Raw genomic sequence first — 23,909 nt, forward strand, 5'->3', positions numbered from 1 at the left:
CAGCACCTTGTGACTTTTCTCCGCTCGTCTGTTTTGTTGTTCTTCTATCACTCTCTTTGATCTCTGGGTGCTGTTATACTCTTGTTGGCCGTTATTATGGGTTGGCCAACTCATTGTGGTATGTTCTTTTTCTATCAATCTTCTGGGCCTAGACTGATCTTGATAGATTTGTCCAGCGAGGACGCTCAATATGCCTACTGCGCCAATGGGCCCGCCGCTGTCTTCTTCACAGTTTTATTCGGACTTACCTGGCTCGCCCATTCCGCTCAAGCGATCATGTACCGGAAGAAGTTCTGCTGGGTGATTGTAGTGGGCACAGTGTGGCAATGCATCGGAATGATTATGCGCACCTACTCGACCATCGATCAAACCAAGTCGACAACCACGACCCCCGGACAGCTTTTGATTCTTCTGACGCCCTTATGGGTGAACGCCTTTGTGTACATGATCTTCGGCCGGATGGTCTACTACTTCTTACCAGAGAAGAAGGTGGCAGGCATTCGGGCCGAAAGACTGGCCCAAATCTTCATCTGGCTGGATGTGAGGTGAGTTTCGCCCCGAAAGGCCGCCCTGGGTCAACTGTCCAGGACACTCATTTTGTGTAATGAAACTAGCTGACTCTGATCTGACAGCTCTTTCATTGTTCAAGCAACTGGTGGTATCATGGACTCGGACTTTAGCGACGAGATGAACAAAATCGGACTGCACATCTACACAGCCGGCATTGCAGCGCAACAGTTCTTCATCCTGTGCTTCTGTGGACTACTGTTCGCCTTTCACCGTCGGATGCAAGAGCATGGTAGCATCTCTCGTGGCGGTGGCTGGCGCCCGTTGGTGATGGCCATGTGGGCCACTTTGACATTCATCACGGTAGGTCGCCTTTCCAGGACCATGAGTTACAGACGAATAATGTATATTAGATTCGAATCATCTACCGTCTGATTGAGTTTGCCGATACCGACAAGGCCGGGACAAGCCCCTTGACCCTTCACGAGGCACCCTTTTACTGCCTAGAATTACTGCCCATGCTCTCCGCCATGGTCATCTGGAACATCTGGCACCCTGGCCGTTATCTCCAAGGAGATGGCTGTGACTTTCCCAAAAAAGTAAAGCTGTCCCGCAATGAAAAGAAAATGATAAAGCAAGAAGCCAAAGAGAGCAACCGCCGGGGTCGTCGTCGCTCGTCTAGTCGTAAAGGTGCACCTGTTTCTGAGTCTCACTCGGCGAATTCGTTCGACGAAGGGGCTCTGGAGTCGCAGGGTTATCAATTACGAGGACATAGATAATCAGCTATATATCAAGTAGGGAGTGCATACAGAGAGAGTTCTTCAGACATGACCAACAAAGTGCCTATTGTAATTTCAAGCATTCAGATTTACTTTCAACAGTTACTTGTGTCACAAACACTCCACGATGTATCAATGCTGGATTTTAAATACTAGCTGCATTATTTTACAAGTTATTCAATCTAAGTTTGTTGAGAGCGAACATTCACACTTGCAAGAGAGAGGTATAAGTACTAACAGTTAGAGGGACATTCTATAGGGTAGTCCTGGAAGATCAGTAGCAAAACCTATCCTCCGTGGCTGCACGAATTATAAGCTTAATTAGGCAAATGGAAAATCTAATATGATGTGAGAGGAGTTTTGTTGGAACTGTTGTGTGTAAATCGAGATAGAGAGTATTGCGCTCAGCTGGGCAGGCTTAACCTGCCACTAGACCCAGGAAAGAATGCAAGAACAAGGAGACAGCTGGGTACGCTAGCCCCGTCCCAGAGGCAAATTAACCGAAGATGCAGAAAAACCAGAAAATTGAAGGTGGTAAGATATCCCAAACCCATTCTTATTTATGGAACATCACCTATATGCGAGCATCATAAACCCTCGTCTGCCCCTCAAAATCTGGAATATCTAACTGCACTCCAGCGTGAACCAACATCTCAACTAGCTCTTGCTGGTTCGACTCACAAGCCATATGCAACGCGGTGCGTCCCCACCAATCCTGATCGTTCACAGCACGGGGGAATGCTCAATTAGGACGCGCACAACCCCCGGCTGCTGGGCCTGTACGGCGATATGGAGTGCTGTCTCACCCTTTCGGGTAACCCAGCTGATTAGGTCTCGAGATGGGGAGCTAGATAGTAGCAGTCGCACTACACCTGCATGACCTTGTTGCGCGGCTAAATGTAGGGGCGTGAAGCCCGCGCTGTCGGGTAGGGCGGGATCAGCACCGGCCTGTAGTAGTACTGCTAATACGGACTCGTGGCCGTATAGTGCTGCGCGATGTAATGCTGTGTGCCCATGTGCTCCATCAGGTCCTCTTGTAATGGAGCTGCCGGTGCTCTCTGGGGTTCCGCTTGAGGTGTGTAGAAGTGGCGGTACGGGTGTTGAGCAAAGAAGGTCTGTGTCGATTGAAGTTTGGAAGGGATGGGCTTGATTCTTGGGCGAGGTCGAGAGCGAATCGGAGCCAGAGCCCATGGTCTTCAAATTGAAGATTTGATGTGTATTCTCATCCAACGATTGTGCCCAAGGGCTTTCGGTGAGGCCAACCTGATCTAGTTGCGAGATGTATGAATCTAGATCGGACGGCAGTTGTGGGGGGTCCTGCTGTTGTATATGATTGTGAGGATGCGCATATGGTTGCGATGGCCATTGCCCTGATGATTGTGGTCCCACAGCAGGTTGCTGCTGTGATGCCCCTGGTTGAGAAGATTTTGAGTCTAGAAGAGAAGACAGCCTACCGGTGGCCGATCTGGCAGTGGCTTTAGTCTGTGTGCTGTTCTGGGATGTGGAATTCTCGTCCCCCTTGCGTAACCCTAAATCTCATCATCAGCTTTGTGATCTACCAAGATCGTCCCGCTCTATCCACCGAGTCTCAGTCTCCATTTCACAACCAATGACAATTGTCCTACTCACTTTCTCGATATCCACGTTGGGCAATTCGATTTTGCGCTCGACGACGCTCCACTGGGTCACTGATATTCGCCCAGTTCTCGCCTAGCACTGGGGTTCTAATCACGAAGATCATCGGTTCAGCTTAGGCAACTCCAATTCAATTTAGAGTCAGGGGGAGGGGGGAGACGAACGTGATCATGATGCATAGAGGCTCACCTAGCATAGCCATGCAGGCAACAAGTAAAACAACCACAGGCGGAGACCACTCATTCAGGTCCACGGTGTCACAAAGCAGTCTCATTCATGATACGCATCAATTATCCACATGGCTCTGGTCTTCATCTCCTTTTAAACCTTGCTTACGAGGTGGCAGCCAAGGACCAACCATCTTAGGTGCTGTTCCATCGACCGTACCCACTGCTAATGCGCACTCGTTGCTTACGCATTTGGACACGGAGTTTCCTCGATCGTACGGTCTGGGTATACTCCATTGTAAAACATCCAGCAAACCCCGTAATAAAATCCTTCGTTCCTGGCTGCACACGCTAATGCAGACTAATGGTCTGAGAGTGTTGTCGTTTGACCAATAGCCGAAATGCCTCAGCGATCGTGCTAGCAGCACCCTAGCAATTGCGACGTGGGCGGTGGCCACGTTGCTTGGGGGCTGACTCCCGCCTTCTGTCTACCAATCGAGCGCGGCGTCTTCCGTCCACTCCAGGCCTCCCCCTCCCGAGAAACTTACCCGGCGATCACTCTGATCACTCTGTAAGTAATCTGGGTTATTTTGTCGATCATTGATCCTCGTAGGTCTACCCGGTTGATCTCTCGATCGGGTACTTCGGGTGTTGATTGCCCGATTTTAATGTTACCTAGAGAATCTTAGTGTCCTAGTGGGGTGTTCGTTATTTACAGGTATTTGTGGGATGCCAAAGCTGACGAAGAGCCTTAGCCTTGAAGTATGGATAATCCTCCGATTAGACCTGGCAGTGACCCGCGGGTGACTCTCAGGGTCGTTAAATAGGACAAACAAGATACAAACAATTAGATAAATTTGATTATATAAGTGGATTCATATATCCTAAATTGGATTAGTGCTGTCTATCCATACATCCGAGGGTCGCTGCGGGCCGTGGAGGGACAGGGGCAAGGTCGGGTGGAGAGTCTAAGATCATGGACCACCCGGAGGGTCACTGCCAGGTCTAACTCAGATCCCCTGCAGGGCCCATGATCATCCATAGGTAAACCAAAGACATGATTCGTAGGCTGACGAAATGGCAAAATGTAACACAAAATCCACATCACGAGCGTTGACTTATACGTAAAAATTAGATATGACAGACAAGCCATCAGAGCCTTGGAATATCTTCACAATCACGTCAGCCTAGGGATTGGTAAATATATGGGGAGCCGAAATATTCATCCGTTGTTATATCTAGTCTGCGCCGAGATAGGGCCGATACCACAATTCTCTAGCGCTGGGAAATGACCATGATATAAGTACTTATTCATAAATCGGTTATCTATTATAAAGTATTATTCCTATTATCTATAAGGAGACCCTCTTGAGAACTATAATAGTAGTCTTTTCTTTTATAAAATAGACCTAGACTGCGACATTGCCCGTTTTTGGGCACTAGGAAATGTCCACGACCCGTAGGCCTTTTGCAATTTGACACCCATCGCCCGCCCGTATGCAGAAAAATGCAAGAATTACTCTATTAGGCTATTGTATGTAGATAACCTATTCCTGGCAGTGTCCACTTTGCGAAGAGTGCCCGCATATGTCTTGGCGGCGCTAAAGGTGTCTCCGCTTTAATGGACGCTGTCGCAGTCTAAATAGACCTAGATCTTTTTTAACGTAATAATCCAAATATGAAGTATCGAATACAACAAAAATAGACGAGCGGCCTTAGCTCCAACCGATACTGATCTGCCTGCTGCTTCTGCTTAGAACCTTTCCAAGTCAATGAAAGCCAAAATGAGGTAGCCTGAAGCTCTTCATTTATTTAAAAGCGCGCTTAGTTCGACTTGTAAGGTTACATTGATTAAACAATCTTACCGCACCACCGAGTAATTCCGAAATGAAGCTCCCTTCTCTCGTCAAAGCGAGTCAATTCACTTTTCCCCTAATATTTCAAACTGCGTCCCACACAACCAGCAATACAGCCTCGCTGCTTTCAGCACAATATGGAACAACACTCAACGTCGACGTGACGTTCGCCAATCAGACATTCAAGCTTCTCGTCGATACAGGCAGCAGTGATACCTACGTTGTCAGAAATGACTTCATTTGCATTAATCAAACAACGAACCTTGAGATCCCTCAAGCGGACTGCCAGCACGTCTCCCCAGGGTACAACGAATCAGACACCTATCGTTTGATCCCCAATAAAACATTCGGCATACAATACGGCAATGGTATAGCGAGCGGAGTCATGGCCTACGAAGACATCACATTAGCCGGTATTACTGTCCCCGGACAAGCCGTCGGAATCGTCGGCCACAGCAATCCCATGGGTGACGGCATAAACAGTGGCGTGCTAGGCCTCGCCTATCCCTCCCTCACCTCCGCACATCCAGGGGACCATACCGACAATACAACATTTTGGTACAATCGTGAATGCTACAGTCCCTTGTTCAACACCATGTACGAACAGGGCCATGTTTCAGAACCCTACTTCAGCATTGCGCTCGCACACACGCCGCGAAACCTTTCTATGCCAACCTTCGGCGGGTACCTCACTTTGGGCGACCTACCGCCGGTGGCATATGATCCGAAATTTGCCAGTGTTCCCGTAGAAATTTTGGAAAACATTCCGCCCGCCTTCACCTCTGGCAAACGTACTCGATCATATTGGGCTTTTACCGTGTCTGCTGTGACATTTGGAGCCACAAAAAATGTGGATCTCGCCACGAGCACGACCTCCATAACTACCAACAGCATGGAGTTCCAGGTATTCACAGATACCGGAAACGACTACAGCTATCTGCCTGCTGTGGTTGCGGATCCCATCAATGCCTTGTTCGATCCGCCAGCTATTTACAATGAGACACTGGGAGTTTCTGTCGTCAATTGTAATGCACAGCCACCGATGTTTGGAGTACAAATTGGAGACCATACATTCTATCACGATGGACAGGATCTCATTTATCAGACCGGTGATGGGTACTGTGTCTCAAGTTTAGTGGCGTCGGAGCGTGTGGCGTTTGAGGGCATTATTTTAAACATTCTGGGTGTACCATTTTTGAAGAATGTGGTGTCCGTTTACGATTTCGGTAGAAATGAGTTACGATTTGCGCAGAGGTCGGATTGAAGACTGAGGCTCAGGCAGTGCTTTATATATTTAGATGAACCCGTATCGAATTACGATTTATGGCCTTGTATTTAGTCAATTTTTCAACTGGATAGGGACATTCGCATCCAGTTCAATTCTAGAATTCATGTCTTATTCAAAGCTCTCTTTGGCTTAGGCGGATACTTTGGTATGGGCAATCTCTTGTTTGTGTCTCCAGACCCGCTACTCCTGTTCAAATTCATGGGTAAGGAATATATAGAGGAACAAGTAGTCCCAACGCCACACATCGCGCGGCGGAAGAACTCCAAGTCTAGACTTCAGCACAACCCACTCTAACTGGGACCTAACTTTAACCTGACCTAACCCGAAATGGGTTTCAGGTCTATTACTGTAAGAGTATACAATTATCAGGTGTAGGGCCTGTCAACCGGGTAGGATACGAGGCTTTTGATTGGGAGAGGGGATCCAAAATGTATTCGTCTTAAGTGGTAAGACTAACTCTTATAGAAGGAAATAGGATCCTAAGGATCTCTAGGTTCTTATACGCTAGTACCCTATATATACCTAAACCGAGTCCCGAGCTAGTTACGAATCAACCCCACTTTAACCCTGGGACATAGATGATATACTTAGATGGATGACCAAGTATCAGAAGTGAAAGGACCTTTATCCTTTATAGCTTCTATAAGCACTACTTATCTAATCTTATTAGATCAAATAAACCTATTTAATTCAGCGATATCGACCTATTTTAGTATATTAAAAGGATCCTAGCCACTCAATTAGTCCTAATCCTCCCCCTAAGGATACCGCAGCCAAAACGGGAGACAAATCACCTACAGGCAGCAGCAGGAGCGCCCAATCAAGAGGCAGAAGGCCCTAAGCAGGTTCTCGGCCTATAGGGAGAGCAATCATACGTTTAAAGACTGCCCAATGCGGAAGAATTGAGGCTTTTTGTATATAGATCTGATATATAAGGTTGGTGGTCATGTGATCTTTGTCCTATTTATTCCGATGGGGTGCATTAATGTATTCCATATGCGAGCTGCGCACACAAGCGAGCTGCGCAGTCCCAAACACATCGTAAATGCGATAAATTACAACTTGATATTTCAACCACTATGGTCTATAAAGATTTCGCCCTATAGCCTCCTACTTTTTAGGTGGTATCTGGTCTCTTTACGGGATTTGAAGGAAGTTTCTAACTTTATGAGATATATATATTTCTAGTTTTTAGTAACGTAATTGACGGTAATTTTTGAAATAATAATAATATATCTATCCAATATCTTCAAAATTGAGATATGGTGCTAATAAGTTTTATCGATAGCTATCGACAAATAAGGAGCTAAAATAATGACATAGTTGTTGAAATATAAATGTAGAATATATCGCATTTACTATGTGTTTGGGACTGCGCAGCTCGCTTGTGTGCGCAGCTCGCATGTGGAATGTTAGTTAGTTAGTTAGTTATATAATTCATTGATTATATCATGGGGTGTAATTGGTGATTTTTGGGGTGCAGGGATCAATACCCCAGTCAGGTCTGCTCCTGTAATTTATCTAATATATATTAGTACCTGTCGAATATTATCTTAGTAAATGTCGACTCGTCTCTGCGCTCACTGGGCGCAGTCTGAGTGCTGACTAAGCAATCACCCTCCCTGTACTGTGAAATACTCAGTGAGCAGGACCCTGAGCGCCCTCATAAAGCGGCGGCACCCCGATCGGGTCGCATCCGCGGCCTAAAATCTGGTACATACACGTACATAGGTACATAACCTTTGGGCATTTGGTAACGCGGCTCCTTCGCCTTGTCAAGCATCGAGTGCATTGTAGCCTTTAAAATGCTTTGGTTCTTCGTTCTTGTCTTAGTTACAATGACAGTCGAAGCTGGCTCTGAATCCCACCCACGAAACTTCAGGTGAGCGTGTCATGTGCTCATTAAAACACCCTTTTGCAAGGCAACATTAAATGCGGGGCAAAGACGCGGCTGATCCCCAGCACAGACACTTGAAAGTGCATCAAGGTAACGAGGATATTGACAGAATTTGGAGGAACTGTCAAATCCTTCACCTTCGAAGTGGTAAAAGATGTCACCAAAGGTCTAGGGGACTTTTTACACCCCCCAAACCCGAGCTTGAAAAGAAATGCATACCCCAGATTAAGAGACAAAGGTGCGGATATGGGGGAAGGAAGGGCTTAAAAACGTCCTTAGCATTGGACTGGTCCCTTGCCATATTTTTTTTTTTTTCAAGCACTGCCATGCACGAAAGACTTGGCATGGAACCGTGGCAATCTCTCAGCCTCACAGTATAAAGTAGCCCTATACAGAAAACGCCTAGACTAGTCTGAGAACGGTTGAGCATAGATAAGCTAATATGGGTTGGGGGCTAGAAATATATTAAATTGTACGTACACAGTCCCCAACTCCTCGGCATACTCCGTACAGCCTTTCCTGAGATTTATACAGGATACATATAGATCATACTGGGCTTCAAATTGCACAAATAGCTTGACGTTTCAGAATCTTAGATGTCCAGATCTAAAATAAGTCAGGCACACAAAGGGCCTTTTAATGGAACAAAACCCGATGGGGGCCTAAAAGGGCTGAGGGAGGGAATCTCGGCTTGGCTCTTCTCGTGTAATCCCGCCTAATAACTTACAAAGTAAATTCACCATAAATTGATGCTCAATCAAGAGTAGATCCAGCCTAAGACCATAACTCCACGCGGAAATGGAGAATCCATGCTTAACTGAGCTGAAGTGATAAATGTTCCGACGTGAGTTACCGCACTTACCAGAGATTTGGGGAAGATATGGATGTGATCAAGTGCACTATGAGGACTAAAAAAATCCCCTTCGCATCCGCGCTAGACGAGCACATAACCAATAGGGGAGGTGGTGGACCAGCCAACCATTACGAGACCCCATCGAGCCCATCAAAGCTCCATTGTGCTGTCAGCCCAAAATCCTTTCCAATACTCAGCCCTGTCCGGGATCTGGCTTTGAAATCCAAAATTCTTTGTTTTTAGCCCAAGTCCCCTTTTCTCACCCTCGTCCCCATTTTATTCTGTGTAAAACTTCAAATCACATTGCGGTGTGCATATTGTGTTGGCGAATCGTCAACCCTCCCCTGTACATTATGTTTGTGAGCCAACTAGCCCGGCCGCTAGCATGGCTGGCTTTGGCAACCGTGATAGTGGCTGCCGACTCTTCTAGAAGTGCAACTGCTACTCATGCAGATTCATCATCGACGGTAACCTCAACAACTTCCTCCTCGACCGGTATCACGACCCATACAGTCAAGGTGGGGGCGAAATCAGATCCACACCAGTTTGATCCAGCGAGTATAACGGCCAATGTTGGCGACATTGTCGTTTTTGAATTCTACCCAACGAACCATTCTGTCGTCAAGGCAGATTATGACGCCCCTTGTCAACCAGCAGATGGAGAAATCTTTTATTCTGGAGCCTTCGCGGATTTTAATCTGCAAGATGGACAAATGGTCGGACCGGTGAGTATAATAATCTCGAATTTGCAACACAAATGATCAATCAAAATAAGGAGATTAATATATGCAATATAGGCCCCGACCTGGTCTTTGCGAGTCAATAGTACCGAGGTATGTATCTAGCCAAAACACATGCTCGCAACCTAGGAATGAGGCTAACAGCTGTCCGACGTAGCCCACATTCTACTACTGCACTGCAATTGACTCATGCATAAAGAATGGAATGGTCGGAGTAATCAACCCGGTATGACTCTCTGTTTCCCTTGGCATGAATTCAGGCTGACTGTGACTGTTGAACCCCATAGAACAAAACCCAGACATGGCAATCGCAATATGACAAAGCTCTGAAATACCCTTACATGCTAGTCCCAGGTCAGCCTGCACCCGCAGAAGGCAGCACTGGAGGTAGCGGCTCCAGCGACAACAAAAACGGGGACGACAAAAGCAGCGACGAAAAGCATGGGCTCAGCACGGGGGCCATTGCCGGTATCGCCGTGGCAGCTGTCGCCTTCGTAGGCATATTGGTGGCACTATTCTTCGTCCTCGGCCGTAACCGCGTTTACTCGCAGTGGATGTCCTCGCAGGATGGGCGCACAGAGCGTACTGCACGCTGGGCAATGTTCAATCACGGCGACGGTGGAAAAAGCGAAGCGGGAAGCGCTGTCCCTACCCAAAAATCAGGCCATATCGACATGACGGCCGTCTCGAGTCCGGATCCGACTGTACGTGCAGTATCACCTGGGTTGGGAGTTTACTCGGGTCCTGGTTCGCCGTCGACGCAGCAGGGTCACTGGAGCTGGAATGAGCCTCAGCCACGTGCCCGTACAAGCGCGATTGCAACAGAGCTTGAGGGTCATCCGATCATCTGGGAAGCACCAGGAAGTATCCCCGGGCAACGGCCCTGAAGGGGTCGCAAAAGTTTTGGAGATTCAATGGGAAGTGTCGAGTCGAGGTTAGCCTCGGGCGAGATCTTTTATACATTTTGGGGGATGCGGTTTTGGCGTTCGATTATTTTCCTTCCATCCATGAATGGATGTGGTTTTTTTATATATGTATATTGATACTTGGAATTTCCCGCCTGTCATGATAATTTATCTTTATTTGTTAATATTTCAGTTCCTGAACGGCGAAAGCTTACACCCAGCTCTCACGTGTTTGTCGGGCTCGTAGAAAAATCATCGCCATAAGCGAAATTTCAAGATATGAGCTCGTGCTATGTAGGAATTTCCGAAGAACCACAATTGAGAGGGGAGCGCATGCGCTGGTCAATGAGCCTCCCCTGGTGGTAAACCAAGTGACTACCGATGGCACAAAACGGCCGCCAATAAAGAAAAAGGTGCGATGAAACACGACCAATTGTGGGATCGCTCTTTCTATTAAGGTTCTTTGTCGCAATGCTAAGCCTTACTAGATCGTACTGGGAAACTCTCTAAATAGCCCGGTCGTTCAACGGCTTGCTTCTAAGCTTGGAAGTGCGTGTTCGTGTTGTGTTAGGCCTGTTCGTCATTTTGACTTGACCTCTGCACATCCTCAGTCGAATTTTTTGTCCCCGAACATCGAACTGTCGCTTGACATGTATTCTCGACATCCCGGACAGACATGATATGATGGTCGGAGGGTAGGATTACTATCACCACTGAATCGAGGAATATCCTTCAGGAATGAGGTAGAGAGATCTGGTATTATTTGGGGAAGGGAGTGACTTATTTCATCCTTGAGGATGGAGTTATAGAGATCTGGGGGACAGTTGCGCGTGTAGGGAGTTGTTCAGGGGAAGAAATATCGACATGCGCTGAATTGACGATAACTGTAATCTAACCAGGAATAACACAGTTACGTATGCGCTGAAGGCTGGAGACTGAGTAAAACCGGTATCAATCTGCACCGTAATTACGGTATTATTCATCAACTGCTCACGCGCCGAAAATTTATTTCTCAAGTGAATTGCCTAAATCGCCAGAAGTAGATCATGTCTACTCCGACAAGACGTCAGACTTTCGGGATCTCAGGGACCCATAAACAAGCTCTTCGAACTTGGGCACAAAGTCAAAATCCACGTCCATCGCAACAGCAATGTGCTGCTTGGTTCGAACGAACCTATGGACGAAGCCTCTCCCAATCGACCATCTCGACAATCCTCTCCAAAAAATGTGAACACCTTGATAGTGGCACAGCAACGACATTGAGACGTCAACTGGCACCACAATGGCCCCTCCTGGAGACCTCACTTTGTGAATGGCTCGCAAATCAAGAAGGCCCAATGCCCACGTCCGATGCTATTGTTACCAAAGCACGCGAAACCTGGAGTCAAATTTCAGATTACCAGACTCTACCACTTCCTCACTTTAGTAATGGATGGTTAGCCAGATTTAGAAAACGATATGCCACTCAAGTCCATGAACGCCACGATGGCGTGCCTCAACCCCCACTCCAGACTGGTCGCAAGGAAATGAAAGCAATGAAAACGCTATGTGGTGAATTTCCAGAAGAGGATATCTACAACATGGACGAGGCTGGCCTTTTCTGGCGAAAACCTCCCTTCGGCGCTTCCACCGCCCAGGACCAATCAATAACAAATAGGGAAAATTCCCGCATCTGCCTCATGCTCTGTACAAACAGCACTGGATCAGACCGGTTACCCGTTTGGGTCATCGGGCACTCAAATATGCCTGAAGCACTTCGCAAAGCGAATCTCAAAGCCATGGACTGCCATTGGCGATATCACCGGCAAGCCTGGCTAACGCAATGGATTATGCAAGAATGGCTACTCTTCTTTTACAACCACGTAGGTGAGCGTAGGGTTTTGCTTCTACTGGACAATCATCCAGATCACCAAGCTGCCGTCGAGGCTACGCCGCCGCCTCCAAATGTGCATGTTCAATTATTTCCTGCTTCCACGCCCGGCTCGACTCAGCAACAGCCAATCAACTTGGGAATCTCCCAGACTCTCAAGCACTATTATCGCAGACAATGGCTCGCGTACATTGTGGCCAGTATTGAACCGTCCCCCAGCCCGATCCACATGATGAGTTTGTATCACGCTTTATCCTGGATCACCCGGAGCTGGCGTCACGATGTCGCAAACGCCATTATTTACAGAGCCTTCCGGAAGAGCAGTCTCATGGAGCCTCAGATTGAGTTCATCACGGCTCCAAAATTACCGGACCTCACTACTCTATACGAAACAGTCGCACGACACAATCCTGATGGTCGGCCAGTCACCAGCCTTGAAAACTTCACTCATCCTGTGGACGAGGATTTCGAGAATACATCAAATGTGGCCAGATTTATCCTTGATGGCGAGACTACTCTACAGGAACTGGATGATGCCATTGTTCCCGTACCGTCGGAGCAACTCGTACCCCCTGCTATGGATGCGGTCATTGGGATACAGACGTCCATTCGATACTTGGTACACCAGCCTTGGACTACTGGCAAGGATCTCCAAGCTCTTGAGAGAATAGAGAGAATGATTAATCGTCTGGTTATTGAGGAGCGACGACAGGCGCACGTTGGTGGCTTTGATTGAGAGGTGGGAGAGTGATGGTGACACATTGGCATCGTATCCATTCGTGTCTCCCTCTGAATATTAATAGACATGAGCTATTTCTACCTTTACAACATGTTCTCGAATATGCTATAGATTCAAGTCAACGGTACTCTTCGTCCCGTGCTTCAGAATCTCACATGCAGATGAGCACCTCTCCATAGTATTCTTATATCCAAAAAGCGTGCTGGTCATGTAATGGATTGGTTTCCGGTATGTGAAACTTCAAATCAAGGTCAGCTAAAATCTCTCGGCCTTTCATGAATTCGCATCAGTCCATAGAAATAGAAATGTCGAAAATGCGGTGTGCCAATATGCACTACAATATGTTGGTGATGACTATGAGCGTGGGCCGAGCTCTATACGGTTGGCCCAGACGAGGAGCCTAAGCATAGCTTATCATAATACCTTGACTATATAATATCGGGAGCAGCCCCACTACGAGCGTTCAAGACTACCCCTCTACCATAGGTTTAACTCAAAGTCTAGTGGGCTCTTCTATAAGTATATTCCCAAATAAGGACCACCTGATTCAGTCACCGGATGTGGTAAGATTATCGGCCTACAGGACTCACTGGCTAGCTACTCTGTTTTGTTGGAGTATATTACAGCGTCTTAGAATTAAACGAATGAGGGAAGCTCCAGTCGTGAGAACTGTGGATGTGATGCATCTCTAGAAGACAGCGTACCGATGTCCGTGGAGCGTTTTCTGTAGGGCCGCTATGATGAATATATACAACTTCAATATTGAAAGGTGCTGTGAGAACTTTGCCAAAATAGAAACATATCAACTATAGTCCGACTGTTGCGTCGACGTGACTGTTTTTTATACCTCGCACTTTCTATTTAAATCCAAGAAGATTCGTGATGCTGTTGATTTTGCCTGGTACGGCCCAAATTTCAGGTTCTCGACTCTGCAATTTTAGGCTTTTGTCAATTCCACGAAGCGTGCAGCATTCACTTCATATTACCAACTATGGACTGGTCATCCGAAAGTAATCCTTCCAGACTATCCGTCGATTTTGTCAAAGTACAAATCAGAGAGTGTATCCGGTCATTGAAGAACCTCTCGGTAATTGATCCTAGGAAGGAAGCATCACACAAGGGGGGCTGCTGATTTTCGATAGCATTCTATAATTCGGAGTCACGGCGATGGCACTCATGGGTTCACGATGCTGCCGAGAAGGGGCGAGAAGATCACGGTAGGCATGGACCCTGGATCTTACGGGCAACTTTCGGACTCGGCCAGATATGCCAGAGAAAAGAGAGCCATAGGGGGGAGTAATACTATCGAGAGGTGAATAAACATCTATGCAGTACGATATAGTCGTCTCCGATGTTGGAAAAGTGATGGTTCGACCGTACACAGGCAACGGAAGATTGAGGGCTCATCTTTGGCATTGGAAAAGTTAGGGGAGATAATAAAGCGGACGCCGCGTTCAAGTGGCACTTGGATGTTTTCAGATGATCCACGTAGAAGGTTGAGACCTGCTGGTAAATTATATCGTGTGTTAACATTCTAAGGGAGAAGTGATGGGATAGACTATATCACTAACACCCCGTGTGATATGCGGGGCACCCAAGGGATAGATATATGTAGTGGAGTGATGGATCCCAGCTTGTGTTCTACAATCGACTCTCGGTATTAGAAACCGACCAAAAGGGCATATATATAGCCAGATATCAACATCGGTCTCTCGGGGCCAGGAAATGATAACAAGAATTAGCTCAATCCCCATGTGTCTGCCCCTACGAGGGAAGCCCGGCATGTCATACGACCTAACAGACAAGCCCTGATGGTTAGAGACCTCGATTGGTCAAGTTCAATCACAGATTAGCGCGCGGCCGCACTCAACAACTAACAGGCTGAGATTATGTGACTGTGACTTACAATGATGTACAGCAATATAACCAGAGAGCCTAAGATGAAATGGAATTCACCAAAGGGAAGCGAATTGAACAAGAAAGAAAGTATTATTCCAAATGATATCATGTATAAGACAGCCCCAAAACAAGGAATCGCTTTTGTGTTCTAGACAGGGCCCGAGATGAAAAAAAAAACAAGCCAAAGAAAATATTTACTCTACAGCATCAGTGATACAGCCCTTACTGGCATCCTGAACGGTTCTGGCATACTTGCCGAGAGTACCACGCATGGTAAGACCAGTCTCAGGGAGATCGCCAGCAGCCTTGCGAGCTTCCCACTTCTGTTTGCGGTCGGCGAACTCGGCGTCGGTGAGCTCGACATCAAGGACACGCTTCTCGGCATCGATGGTAATGATATCGCCGTCGTTGACAAGACCGATGGGACCACCAACAGCAGCCTCAGGGACAATGTGGCCAATCAAGAAACCGTGGGAACCGCCGGAGAAACGACCATCGGTGATGAGGGCACAAGATTGACCGAGACCGTAACCCATGAGGGCACCAGAGGGCTTGAGCATTTCTATAATACTGTTAGCATTATGTTTCATTGTATTAGATCCATTGCACGTACCAGGCATTCCAGGGCCACCCTTAGGACCGCAGTAGCGGATGACAACAACGGTCTTCTCCTCCTTCTTGATTTCACCACGCTCCAGAGCGGCGATGAAGTCATCCTCACTGTCGAACACGCGGGCCTTTCCGGTGAAAGCCATGCCCTCCTTGCCGGTAATCTTGCCGACACTGCCACCAGGAGCGAGAGAGCCGCGGAGGATCTGAATGTGACCAGTCTTCTTGATAGGGTTGGAGAAGGGGCGGATGATCTTCTGGTCCTCGGGGAAGCCAGGGAGCTTCTCCAAGTTCTGGGCCATGGTCTCACCAGTAACGGTCATACCGGAGCCATCAATAAGACCCTCCTTGAGAAGAAGCTTCAGAAGTGCCGGGGTACCACCAACAGCGTGGAGATCGGCCATGACGTACTTGCCAGAGGGCTTGAGATCAGCCAGGAAGGGAATGCGATCGGACACAGCCTGGAAGTCATCGATGGTGAGCTTGATGCCGACTGAGTCAGCGATGGCAATCAAGTGCAGCACAGCGTTGGTCGATCCACCGGTGATGTTGACAACAACCATGGCGTTCTCAAAGGCCTGGCGGGTAAGAATGTCGCGAGGGCGAATGTCCTCAGCGAGGAGCCTCTTGATGGCACCACCAGCTGCGAGACACTCGAGGTACTTGGCCTGGGAGTTGGCCGGGTTGGAGGATGAACCAGGAAGAGTCATACCCATGGTCTCAATGGCGGAAGCCATGGTGTTGGCAGTGTACATACCACCACAAGCTCCCTCGCCGGGGCAGGCGTGGCGGATGACGTCAAAGCGCTGGGGCTCGGTGATTTCCTTGGTAAGGAATTGACCGTAGGCCTGGAAGGCAGACACGATATCGATATCAGCGTTGTTCTGGGTAGCAGCGCAGCCGGGCTTGATGGTTCCACCGTAGACCATCAGACTGGGGCGGTTGACACGGCCCATAGCCATCAGAACACCGGGCATATTCTTGTCACATCCGGGAATACTGATGTTGGCGTCGTACCATTGTCCACCCATGACGGTCTCGACGGAATCGGCAATAAGGTCACGACTCTGCAGAGAGTAACGCATACCGGGGGTACCCATACTGATTGCATCACTGACACCGACGGTGTTGAACTGGAAGCCAATCAAATCCTGATCCTGGACACCCTGGCGGACCTTGTTGTTGAGGTCAAGCAAATGCATGTTGCAGGGGTTGCCGTTGAACCACACTGACGAAATTCCGACCTGGGCCTTGTTCATATCGGCCTCCTTCAAACCGACTGCGTACAGCATTGCCTGGGAAGCACCCTGTGACTTGGGCTGGGTGATGGTGCGGGACACCTTGTTGAGGGCCTTATCGTCATTCTGGAAGCGCGGGAGAGTGGTTGAGAGAGCCCGACTGGAGAGAAGAAGTTAGTGACAGAAGCAATTGACGTGACCCAAATCAACTCACGCAGGGTTAGACCGGGACAAGGCCCGGAGAGCAGCGGGCATACGTGCCCGAGTTTGGGGAAGCATGATGAGAGTATGATTTGCAAAAATCACACCCAGATACAGCAATTTGAGTGAAAGTCTGGAGAACAGAGGGGGACAGGAAATAAAAGGCGGAAGCTCAAGAAAGTGGGTCCGCCGGTTCAAGAATGAAACCGGAGAAGAGTGAGACCTCCCCGCCAATTGTGTGCGCCTGGTTGTCAGCTGAGGAAAGGCATTTTCACGTTTGGTATTAGGAACCTCTCAGCATATCACAGATGCCTTAATGCGCCTTCTATATGGACTGAAGCATTGTTAAATTGAAGACTGTAGTTAACAAACCGAGATCGGCCTTCTTGCTTCATTGGCAGATCCCTAATATGCGAGGTCAGGCTTATGCCAATAAGAACGCTAAATGTCACTTATATGAAGACTGGTAACGATCTAGCATCTGAGATAGGTCTTGAACGTGTTGATGTACATTGTGGAGGGCACTGGGTTCTAGTGTGGATTGATGATTTTGGATAACAGGGTTGAGTCCGAGACTTCCGCAAAGCCCAGAAATGGGCCCGGACCCCCGGGCCCGAAGCCTCACCCATAGCCCTTTCGTGGGGGCCTGTATGGCCCTTATCATAGCCTATTCAGGGGGTTCAGCGAGCGTCTTAAAAACGCTATACTCTAACGCTTCTGCTAATTGTATGCTTTAATTCAGAATTCAGAGTTGGAATTGCCATATAAGTGTATATTCGTATCTCTAAATGAAATCCGACCAGTGGATGTCGAAAAAGGTTATATGGTATATTTTGTTTTAGATACATGATCAGGATCAAGTACGAGCACCATCACTTTCTAAATAAGCCTTTAATGAATAACTTCCCCAAATAGCACGTTCTTTCCTATTGAGAATCCCAGTCAGTCGATAGCACTTAACACTATTGGGATTGGTTTAACTCTGAATCTCTTCCGTATACTCTGGAAGGTATTAGAGTCTATAGATCCTGTGTTTCTCTATGATTCTATGTATATTACCGTTATGGATTGTATCTTACGTATAAATGATTGATCAAGAATATCTATAGTGGGTGATACTAGTCCTGAATATCAATTTGCAAGAACTATGTCCTTCAATACATGCTTTGTATAGTTCCCATGCTGTATGTCTAAACATCACGCTTCGCAGAATCTTTGTATTAATTAGTGTTCAGCAGGCCATGTAATGTAGCGAGATCAAAATCTTCTTTCATAAGACTGGTGTTTCGGTATATAGGTGGGAAAAGCTTCTGGTCATTTCGTTTTCGCCAATTCAATCAAAATTTGACAGCGCAATGGGCGGTTGATTCTCTCATCTATTGTACAGATAATGCCTAGTAGCTTCTAGGTAGATCAAGTACCTTCTCGCTCACATAATTCAGGATCATCTCCCGACTCACAGGCGCAATACGAGGTACAAAACATTCACGCATATATCGTTCGACATCGTACTCAACCGCATATCCCATACCACCATGCGCCAGAACTGCCCGCTCACACGCCGTGAAGGCAGCCTCTGCAGCAAGATACTTGGCACTGTTGCACGCAACACCAATTTCATGGAAAGGCACCGATCCATCATTGGTGTCATAAAGACGTGCTGCGTGGTAGGTAGCCAGCTTCGCCGCCTCCAGCTTCATGAACGCATCAGCCAATGGATGCGCCACACCCTGGTTCTGGCCAATTGACCGTCCAAAGACCACCCGGTCTTTGGCATACTGCGAGGCCTTCTCCAAAGCGGCATAGCCAAGTCCGAGTGCCTCACCGGCCAAAAGGCATCGCTCTGCGTTCATTCCGTGGAGGATAATTTTGAACCCTTGGTTCTCATTTCCAATTAACGTGTTTGCAGGAATCTTAAAATTATCAAAGAAGACCTCGTTGGCATCCACAGCGCGCCCACCCATCTTCTTGATCTTACGCAAATCGAGACCAGGGGTTTCACGGTCGATGTCGATACAAAACAGGGAGAGACCCTCGCTGGTCTTCTTGACATCTTCGAGAGGCGTGGTTCGGGCGAGAAGTATCATCTTTGATGCCACTTGCGCACACGTAATCCAGATCTTCTGGCCGGTGACCGAATATCCGTCAGCAGTTTTGCTAGCCAAGGTTTTGAGCTTGAGAGTTTCAAGGCCAGTGTTTGGCTCCGTGACACCGAAACATGTGCGCCATGTACCGTTGATAATATTTGGAATGGTTGTTTCTAGCTGTTCCTTGGTTCCAAACTTGGCCAATGGCTGTGTTGCATAGACATTAGCGTGAATGGCTTGAGCACCGGCCATGCCTGCGCCAGATTGTGTGATAGTCTGCATCATCATTGTGGCTTCGGAGATACCTGACAGAACGTTAGAGATTGACATGGGAATTATTACTCGGCAGAACTTTACCTAAACCAGCGCCTCCAAGGGATTCGGGTAAAGCAATTCCAAGCCATCCATCCTTAGCCAATGCAGCATGGAATTCCTTCGGATCTTTTTCTTGTTGATCATGCTCCTGCCAATATGTATTGGGGAACTTGGAACAAATATGCGAGATCGCTTCACGGACTGTAAGCTGTTCATCCGTAAAGCCCGTCATTCCCATGATGTCGCGCCGCCCTGAAGTGGAGAATGCAGCGCGACATTGAGGGGACACTGCCGTTCGACATAAACCACGCAGCAGTCCAAGCCGTTGTGATCGCAGAGCGCGTGGAATCTGTGATCGATACATGGTTGCAAATATGTATAAAGATTATTAGGAGAATCTTCGTGAATCGAATATATACGATTCTACAGAGTAGGTTGCTCATATAGCCGACTCGCTGTCTTGGCATTCTCGATCTACGGAGTCTTCGGCCTCGGTCAAATGAAAGCGTTTTTACTTGACAGGTTACATTTTTTCCCTTGATACATTGCTCATTAATTTCGACCAAGTTCAAGTAGCCGAACTGAATGCCCTGAATGCACTTGGGTGTATGGAAGAACATAGAGCCCAACATTTCTAATTTGATCTGCAGGCTGTACTGAAGCCTCATGGCTCTCATACTCTTCTTCTCTACTAGGACCGCCAAACGAGATGAGCAAACAGGTGCTCTAGTGTTTGCAAGAGAATTTAATCTCTTGCAGGCAGCAGGGCCCTGTGAGCATATCGCTGGTTCCAGTGCCAAACATTCTCGAGAACCATTAAGAACACGACGCAACCATCGGAACTTTGAATATATATTTTTGTGTTTGAATAAGGATGAAAAAATAACCAATGAAATCTAGGAAGAGGTGAGGGCGTTCATCGTTCAGCCACCTGTTCGGCCACTATGTCACTTCCACCAGGACTCTGCTTTCTTTTCTCCAACAACTCGAACTTTCGAACGACTTGAAGAGTGGCATAATAACTGAAAGGCAAGACGATGAACCACAAGCCGAGATTAATACTCGCCGTTGCAATCAACACTGTCGGCACGGCCTGAACGCCAAATCCAACTGCAACCGCAGCGGTTTCGATCCCCCGAAGCAATGAGCTGTATCGAATTTGGTCACCCGGTGAATCCGACAAGTTTCCGATACACCAGTAAATATAATTTTCGACCAAGCCCAGACTGATACGCTCAAAGAGATACAGGCCGAAGCCACGACCGAAAGTCCGCTGATCCCCCCAGTCCAACACAGGGTTGGTGTGTCGATATTCGTTCTGTATAATGACCGCCCAGATCCACGTCGCACTGTTCATGAGCGCAATCAAGATGAATGTGACAATTGCTCTATGCTTTCGATTTTTCAACCAAGGAAGATCCACTAACGACCCACCCAACCAAGTCGCCAGAGTTCCCACCACTGCCGACATGAAGCTTCCGAGTGCGCGAGCGCGAACGGTGAAGTAGGTCGCAAGATAAGTACCAGGATATGCCTGGATCCACCCAAAATACCAGAATAGCGGGACAAGGAGCAAGATTGATCTACTCCTTGCCAGCCGCCACATCACCTCGAGCTCTTTCCGCCAGTGGATGCCACGGGGGGCCTCAATACGCGTTCCATCGTCTCTTTGCACTTTTTCGGGGTTTGATAAGAGGGGCCCAATGACTAGTCCGAGACATTGGATGGCGATAAACGCGAGATATGTCTGGTATCCGACCTGGCCGCGGTGATTGACGCTGTGGTTGATCGCCAAAGATACGGCACCACCGATAATGTTTCCAAAATTGCGGAACGTGAACCAGGTGGCAATGTAGCGACCACGCTTGTGTTGCTCCGGATACCCCGTCGCTACAGCGCCCTCAACACTCCAAAAGAATCCAGCGCTGATGCCGCAAGTGACACAACCGAGATAGACAAGCCATGTTGCGCCAGTGCGATTGTTCAGATACAAACCCGCTGCGTAAAGTGGGTATCCAAGTGAACCCAGGGTCAGGGTCCAGCGAAAACCGATCGCGTTTGTGATAAATGGACCTGCGAAACAGGTCACTGTCATCAATGCGTATAGTAAGGCGTTGGCCGTGTTGACCAAATCTGGGCTCTGGGATCCGCCCACACCCAAACCATTCATTGCACTCCATATCCCTGGCGCGCAGAATGCACATAATCCTACGACCAGGATTTGAAAAATTGTACTGTAAAAGAATTTGGGGCGCGGCGGTGGGTGTTCATCTTGGCTTTCCACAGTTGTCGATACATTGGCTTTGTCTTCAGAATCTACTGAAGGTGTTGACATAATGATTGTGTGTGAGTGCAGTTGAAATCACTGCAGCTGTAATCCCTGTCATACCCAGGACCTAGTGAGTTGATTTTATACTTGAGAGTCCTCGTCTATCCTGTTTATCGGTATGCCCAGACTAGCACGTAACACTATATGCACATGGCACAATCGCGTTATCGATCGGCAATTGATGATGAGGCCATAATGGGCGTAGAAGGTGTCTTGTATCACGAATCAAGTCAAGGCGATCCAATAAGATTCCGCCATCTCGGCATTTGTGAGGGGTCGTGCATTTAACTACAAATGTACTCCTTGCGCTGGAACTGTAGCTCACCCATCTCACATTTGAAGCAAAAGATGGCGACAACTACCGAAGAGCTGCAAATCAGCACGCTTCAGTTGAAGGACTCTGTCGTGAAATTTGAATCCTTTGACCTCCCAACTTCCAACCAACGCATTCTTGGACCTCCGCATCCCAAGAACACAGTTATCCCGCTTGCATTGCGACCCACCGAGGCCGACGCCAAGGCAACCCTCGATGCGGTGGTCGAGACAATCAAGGCTCTCCAAGAGAAAGACGGCATTTTGACCAAGAAGCTCGCAAGGCATGGCACGCTGCTGTTTCGCGATCTACCCATCCATAACGCGGAAGACTTCAGCAAATTCGCGCATGCATTCGGCTATAAACCCCATGAGATTATTGGCATTGTAGTCGACAGGCCGCTGCTTGCGCCAAATGTCGCGCCCGCCAACGAGGCGCCCAAGGAGGTCTTGATATATAGCCACAACGAGTCGCCACAGGTACCACATGCGCCCGAGTATATATTTTTCTATGGGCACCATGCACCGTCCAAGGGAGGGGAGTCACCGATTTCTTCTTCGTTGGAATTATTCAATCGCGCACAGCAAGAAATTCCGGAATTTATCACTAAATTAGCGGAGAAAGGAATCCTTAGCAAAGTGACCTACCGAGCGGAGAAGCAGTATGAAGGGGGATCCACGCTGAAGCAGGCCTTTGGCAAAGAAATTCAAGACGGCGATGACGAAGAGACAAAACGCCGGAAGATCGAGGCCCAGATTACCCGCTACGGCAGAGGGGAGCATACAACATGGGAGTGGACTGATGACGGCCTCGTCTTGACCCACCGGCTCCCTGTCATTCGAACACAACCCGGTACAAACCTGCCGACTCTTTTCACTGGGCTGGCAGCCTACTGGAAACGTACGCAGTTTGATACCGAGGCACGCAAGAAGGTCACCCAGCAGCTCTTCGGGGATGGGACGCCTATTCCTGACAGGTATCTCGCCCACCTGGCGAAGATTACAGATGAGATTCGGGTTCTACATCGTTGGCAGGAAGGTGACGTATTGGTTTATGATAACATCATAGCTCAACATGGTAGAGAGCCATGGCAAGGGGAGCAATCTGATCGGGTGATCATGGCAAGTCTATTCGATGGTGAAAGCGTGCCGGGGGCTTACGGATTTGGGGACTGGGCGCAAGTTGTTCAAGCACTGGATTGAAATCACTCTTCTTTGGGAGGAGAGTTGCACAATACTGGTCAGTGTACGCAATCTGGGGACCGTCTGACTTGTGACTATTTGTATGAATCTATATCTGGTCTCTTCGTGCTGGGTTTCCAAGTAGTGCCTTCTGTGTTCCTTCATATCTATCATGAATCCGGGCTATAGCAACCGTTCAGTTGGCTTATTGTGCTCTTTATAAACGAAGCTTTGGCTTCGGAATGATCGAAAGTTTATCATCGCGCCTATATTCTCGATATCAACTACATGGAGAGTGGGATTATTCATAGGAGATTTTGGAAAGGGGTGCAAAGCACATCGGCGAGATATGCATGACTTTTACCACATTAAGCCCAAATACTGTGGCTTCCAAGGTTTCACGCCCCCACTGGAATGCTTTTTACTGTAGCTTCGCTGTCTATAGAAAACCAGCGTCCGAATAAAGTGATGCTACCATCGATAGATAGATAGATATGTATC

The 23,909-nt window shown here is 47.9% G+C and overlaps 9 protein-coding genes across 9 annotated transcripts; 5 read left to right on the forward strand and 4 right to left on the reverse strand.

Annotated features, from left to right (window-relative positions):
• Positions 1 to 96: 96 nt before the first annotated feature.
• N7500_003954 (RTA1 domain-containing protein) lies at positions 97 to 1,286 on the forward strand (the record flags this gene model as incomplete). The annotated part of the gene is made up of 4 exons (XM_056675100.1): positions 97 to 118; positions 167 to 545; positions 633 to 870; positions 921 to 1,286. 4 exons carry the CDS (start codon positions 97 to 99, stop codon positions 1,284 to 1,286), a joined length of 1,005 nt encoding a protein of 334 aa, XP_056535625.1.
• A 574-nt stretch (positions 1,287 to 1,860) lies between these two features.
• Positions 1,861 to 3,027, reverse strand: N7500_003955 (uncharacterized protein; the record flags this gene model as incomplete). Its single annotated transcript, XM_056675101.1, is given in 3 exon segments — positions 1,861 to 2,001; positions 2,019 to 2,815; positions 2,916 to 3,027. 3 exon segments carry the CDS (start codon positions 3,025 to 3,027, stop codon positions 1,861 to 1,863), a joined length of 1,050 nt encoding a protein of 349 aa, XP_056535626.1.
• A 1,948-nt stretch (positions 3,028 to 4,975) lies between these two features.
• On the forward strand, positions 4,976 to 6,208 carry N7500_003956 (pepsin-like aspartic protease; the record flags this gene model as incomplete). Its single annotated transcript, XM_056675102.1, has 1 exon — positions 4,976 to 6,208. The coding sequence occupies one exon, from the start codon at positions 4,976 to 4,978 to the stop codon at positions 6,206 to 6,208; it is 1,233 nt and encodes a 410-aa protein (XP_056535627.1).
• A 3,127-nt stretch (positions 6,209 to 9,335) lies between these two features.
• Positions 9,336 to 10,609, forward strand: N7500_003957 (cupredoxin domain-containing protein; the record flags this gene model as incomplete). The annotated part of the gene is made up of 4 exons (XM_056675103.1): positions 9,336 to 9,707; positions 9,780 to 9,815; positions 9,880 to 9,948; positions 10,010 to 10,609. 4 exons carry the CDS (start codon positions 9,336 to 9,338, stop codon positions 10,607 to 10,609), a joined length of 1,077 nt encoding a protein of 358 aa, XP_056535628.1.
• A 1,064-nt stretch (positions 10,610 to 11,673) lies between these two features.
• N7500_003958 (uncharacterized protein) lies at positions 11,674 to 13,233 on the forward strand (the record flags this gene model as incomplete). Its single annotated transcript, XM_056675104.1, has 1 exon — positions 11,674 to 13,233. One exon carries the CDS (start codon positions 11,674 to 11,676, stop codon positions 13,231 to 13,233), a length of 1,560 nt encoding a protein of 519 aa, XP_056535629.1.
• Positions 13,234 to 15,329: 2,096 nt separating this feature from the next.
• ilv3 (dihydroxy-acid dehydratase ILV3) lies at positions 15,330 to 17,261 on the reverse strand (the record flags this gene model as incomplete). The annotated part of the gene is made up of 3 exons (XM_056675105.1): positions 15,330 to 15,697; positions 15,749 to 17,142; positions 17,197 to 17,261. 3 exons carry the CDS (start codon positions 17,259 to 17,261, stop codon positions 15,330 to 15,332), a joined length of 1,827 nt encoding a protein of 608 aa, XP_056535630.1.
• Positions 17,262 to 18,577: 1,316 nt separating this feature from the next.
• Positions 18,578 to 19,949, reverse strand: N7500_003960 (acyl-CoA dehydrogenase family protein; the record flags this gene model as incomplete). The annotated part of the gene is made up of 2 exons (XM_056675106.1): positions 18,578 to 19,575; positions 19,628 to 19,949. The coding sequence occupies 2 exons, from the start codon at positions 19,947 to 19,949 to the stop codon at positions 18,578 to 18,580; spliced, it is 1,320 nt and encodes a 439-aa protein (XP_056535631.1).
• A 552-nt stretch (positions 19,950 to 20,501) lies between these two features.
• On the reverse strand, positions 20,502 to 21,755 carry N7500_003961 (Major facilitator superfamily domain general substrate transporter; the record flags this gene model as incomplete). The annotated part of the gene is made up of 1 exon (XM_056675107.1): positions 20,502 to 21,755. The coding sequence occupies one exon, from the start codon at positions 21,753 to 21,755 to the stop codon at positions 20,502 to 20,504; it is 1,254 nt and encodes a 417-aa protein (XP_056535632.1).
• A 507-nt stretch (positions 21,756 to 22,262) lies between these two features.
• On the forward strand, positions 22,263 to 23,429 carry N7500_003962 (Taurine catabolism dioxygenase TauD/TfdA; the record flags this gene model as incomplete). The annotated part of the gene is made up of 1 exon (XM_056675108.1): positions 22,263 to 23,429. The coding sequence occupies one exon, from the start codon at positions 22,263 to 22,265 to the stop codon at positions 23,427 to 23,429; it is 1,167 nt and encodes a 388-aa protein (XP_056535633.1).
• Positions 23,430 to 23,909: the final 480 nt, after the last annotated feature.

The sequence above is a fragment of the Penicillium coprophilum genome (assembly GCF_028826855.1).
Source record: "Penicillium coprophilum strain IBT 35676 chromosome Unknown utg000002l_segment0_segment1, whole genome shotgun sequence".
In the NCBI taxonomy this organism is placed as follows: domain Eukaryota; kingdom Fungi; phylum Ascomycota; class Eurotiomycetes; order Eurotiales; family Aspergillaceae; genus Penicillium; species Penicillium coprophilum.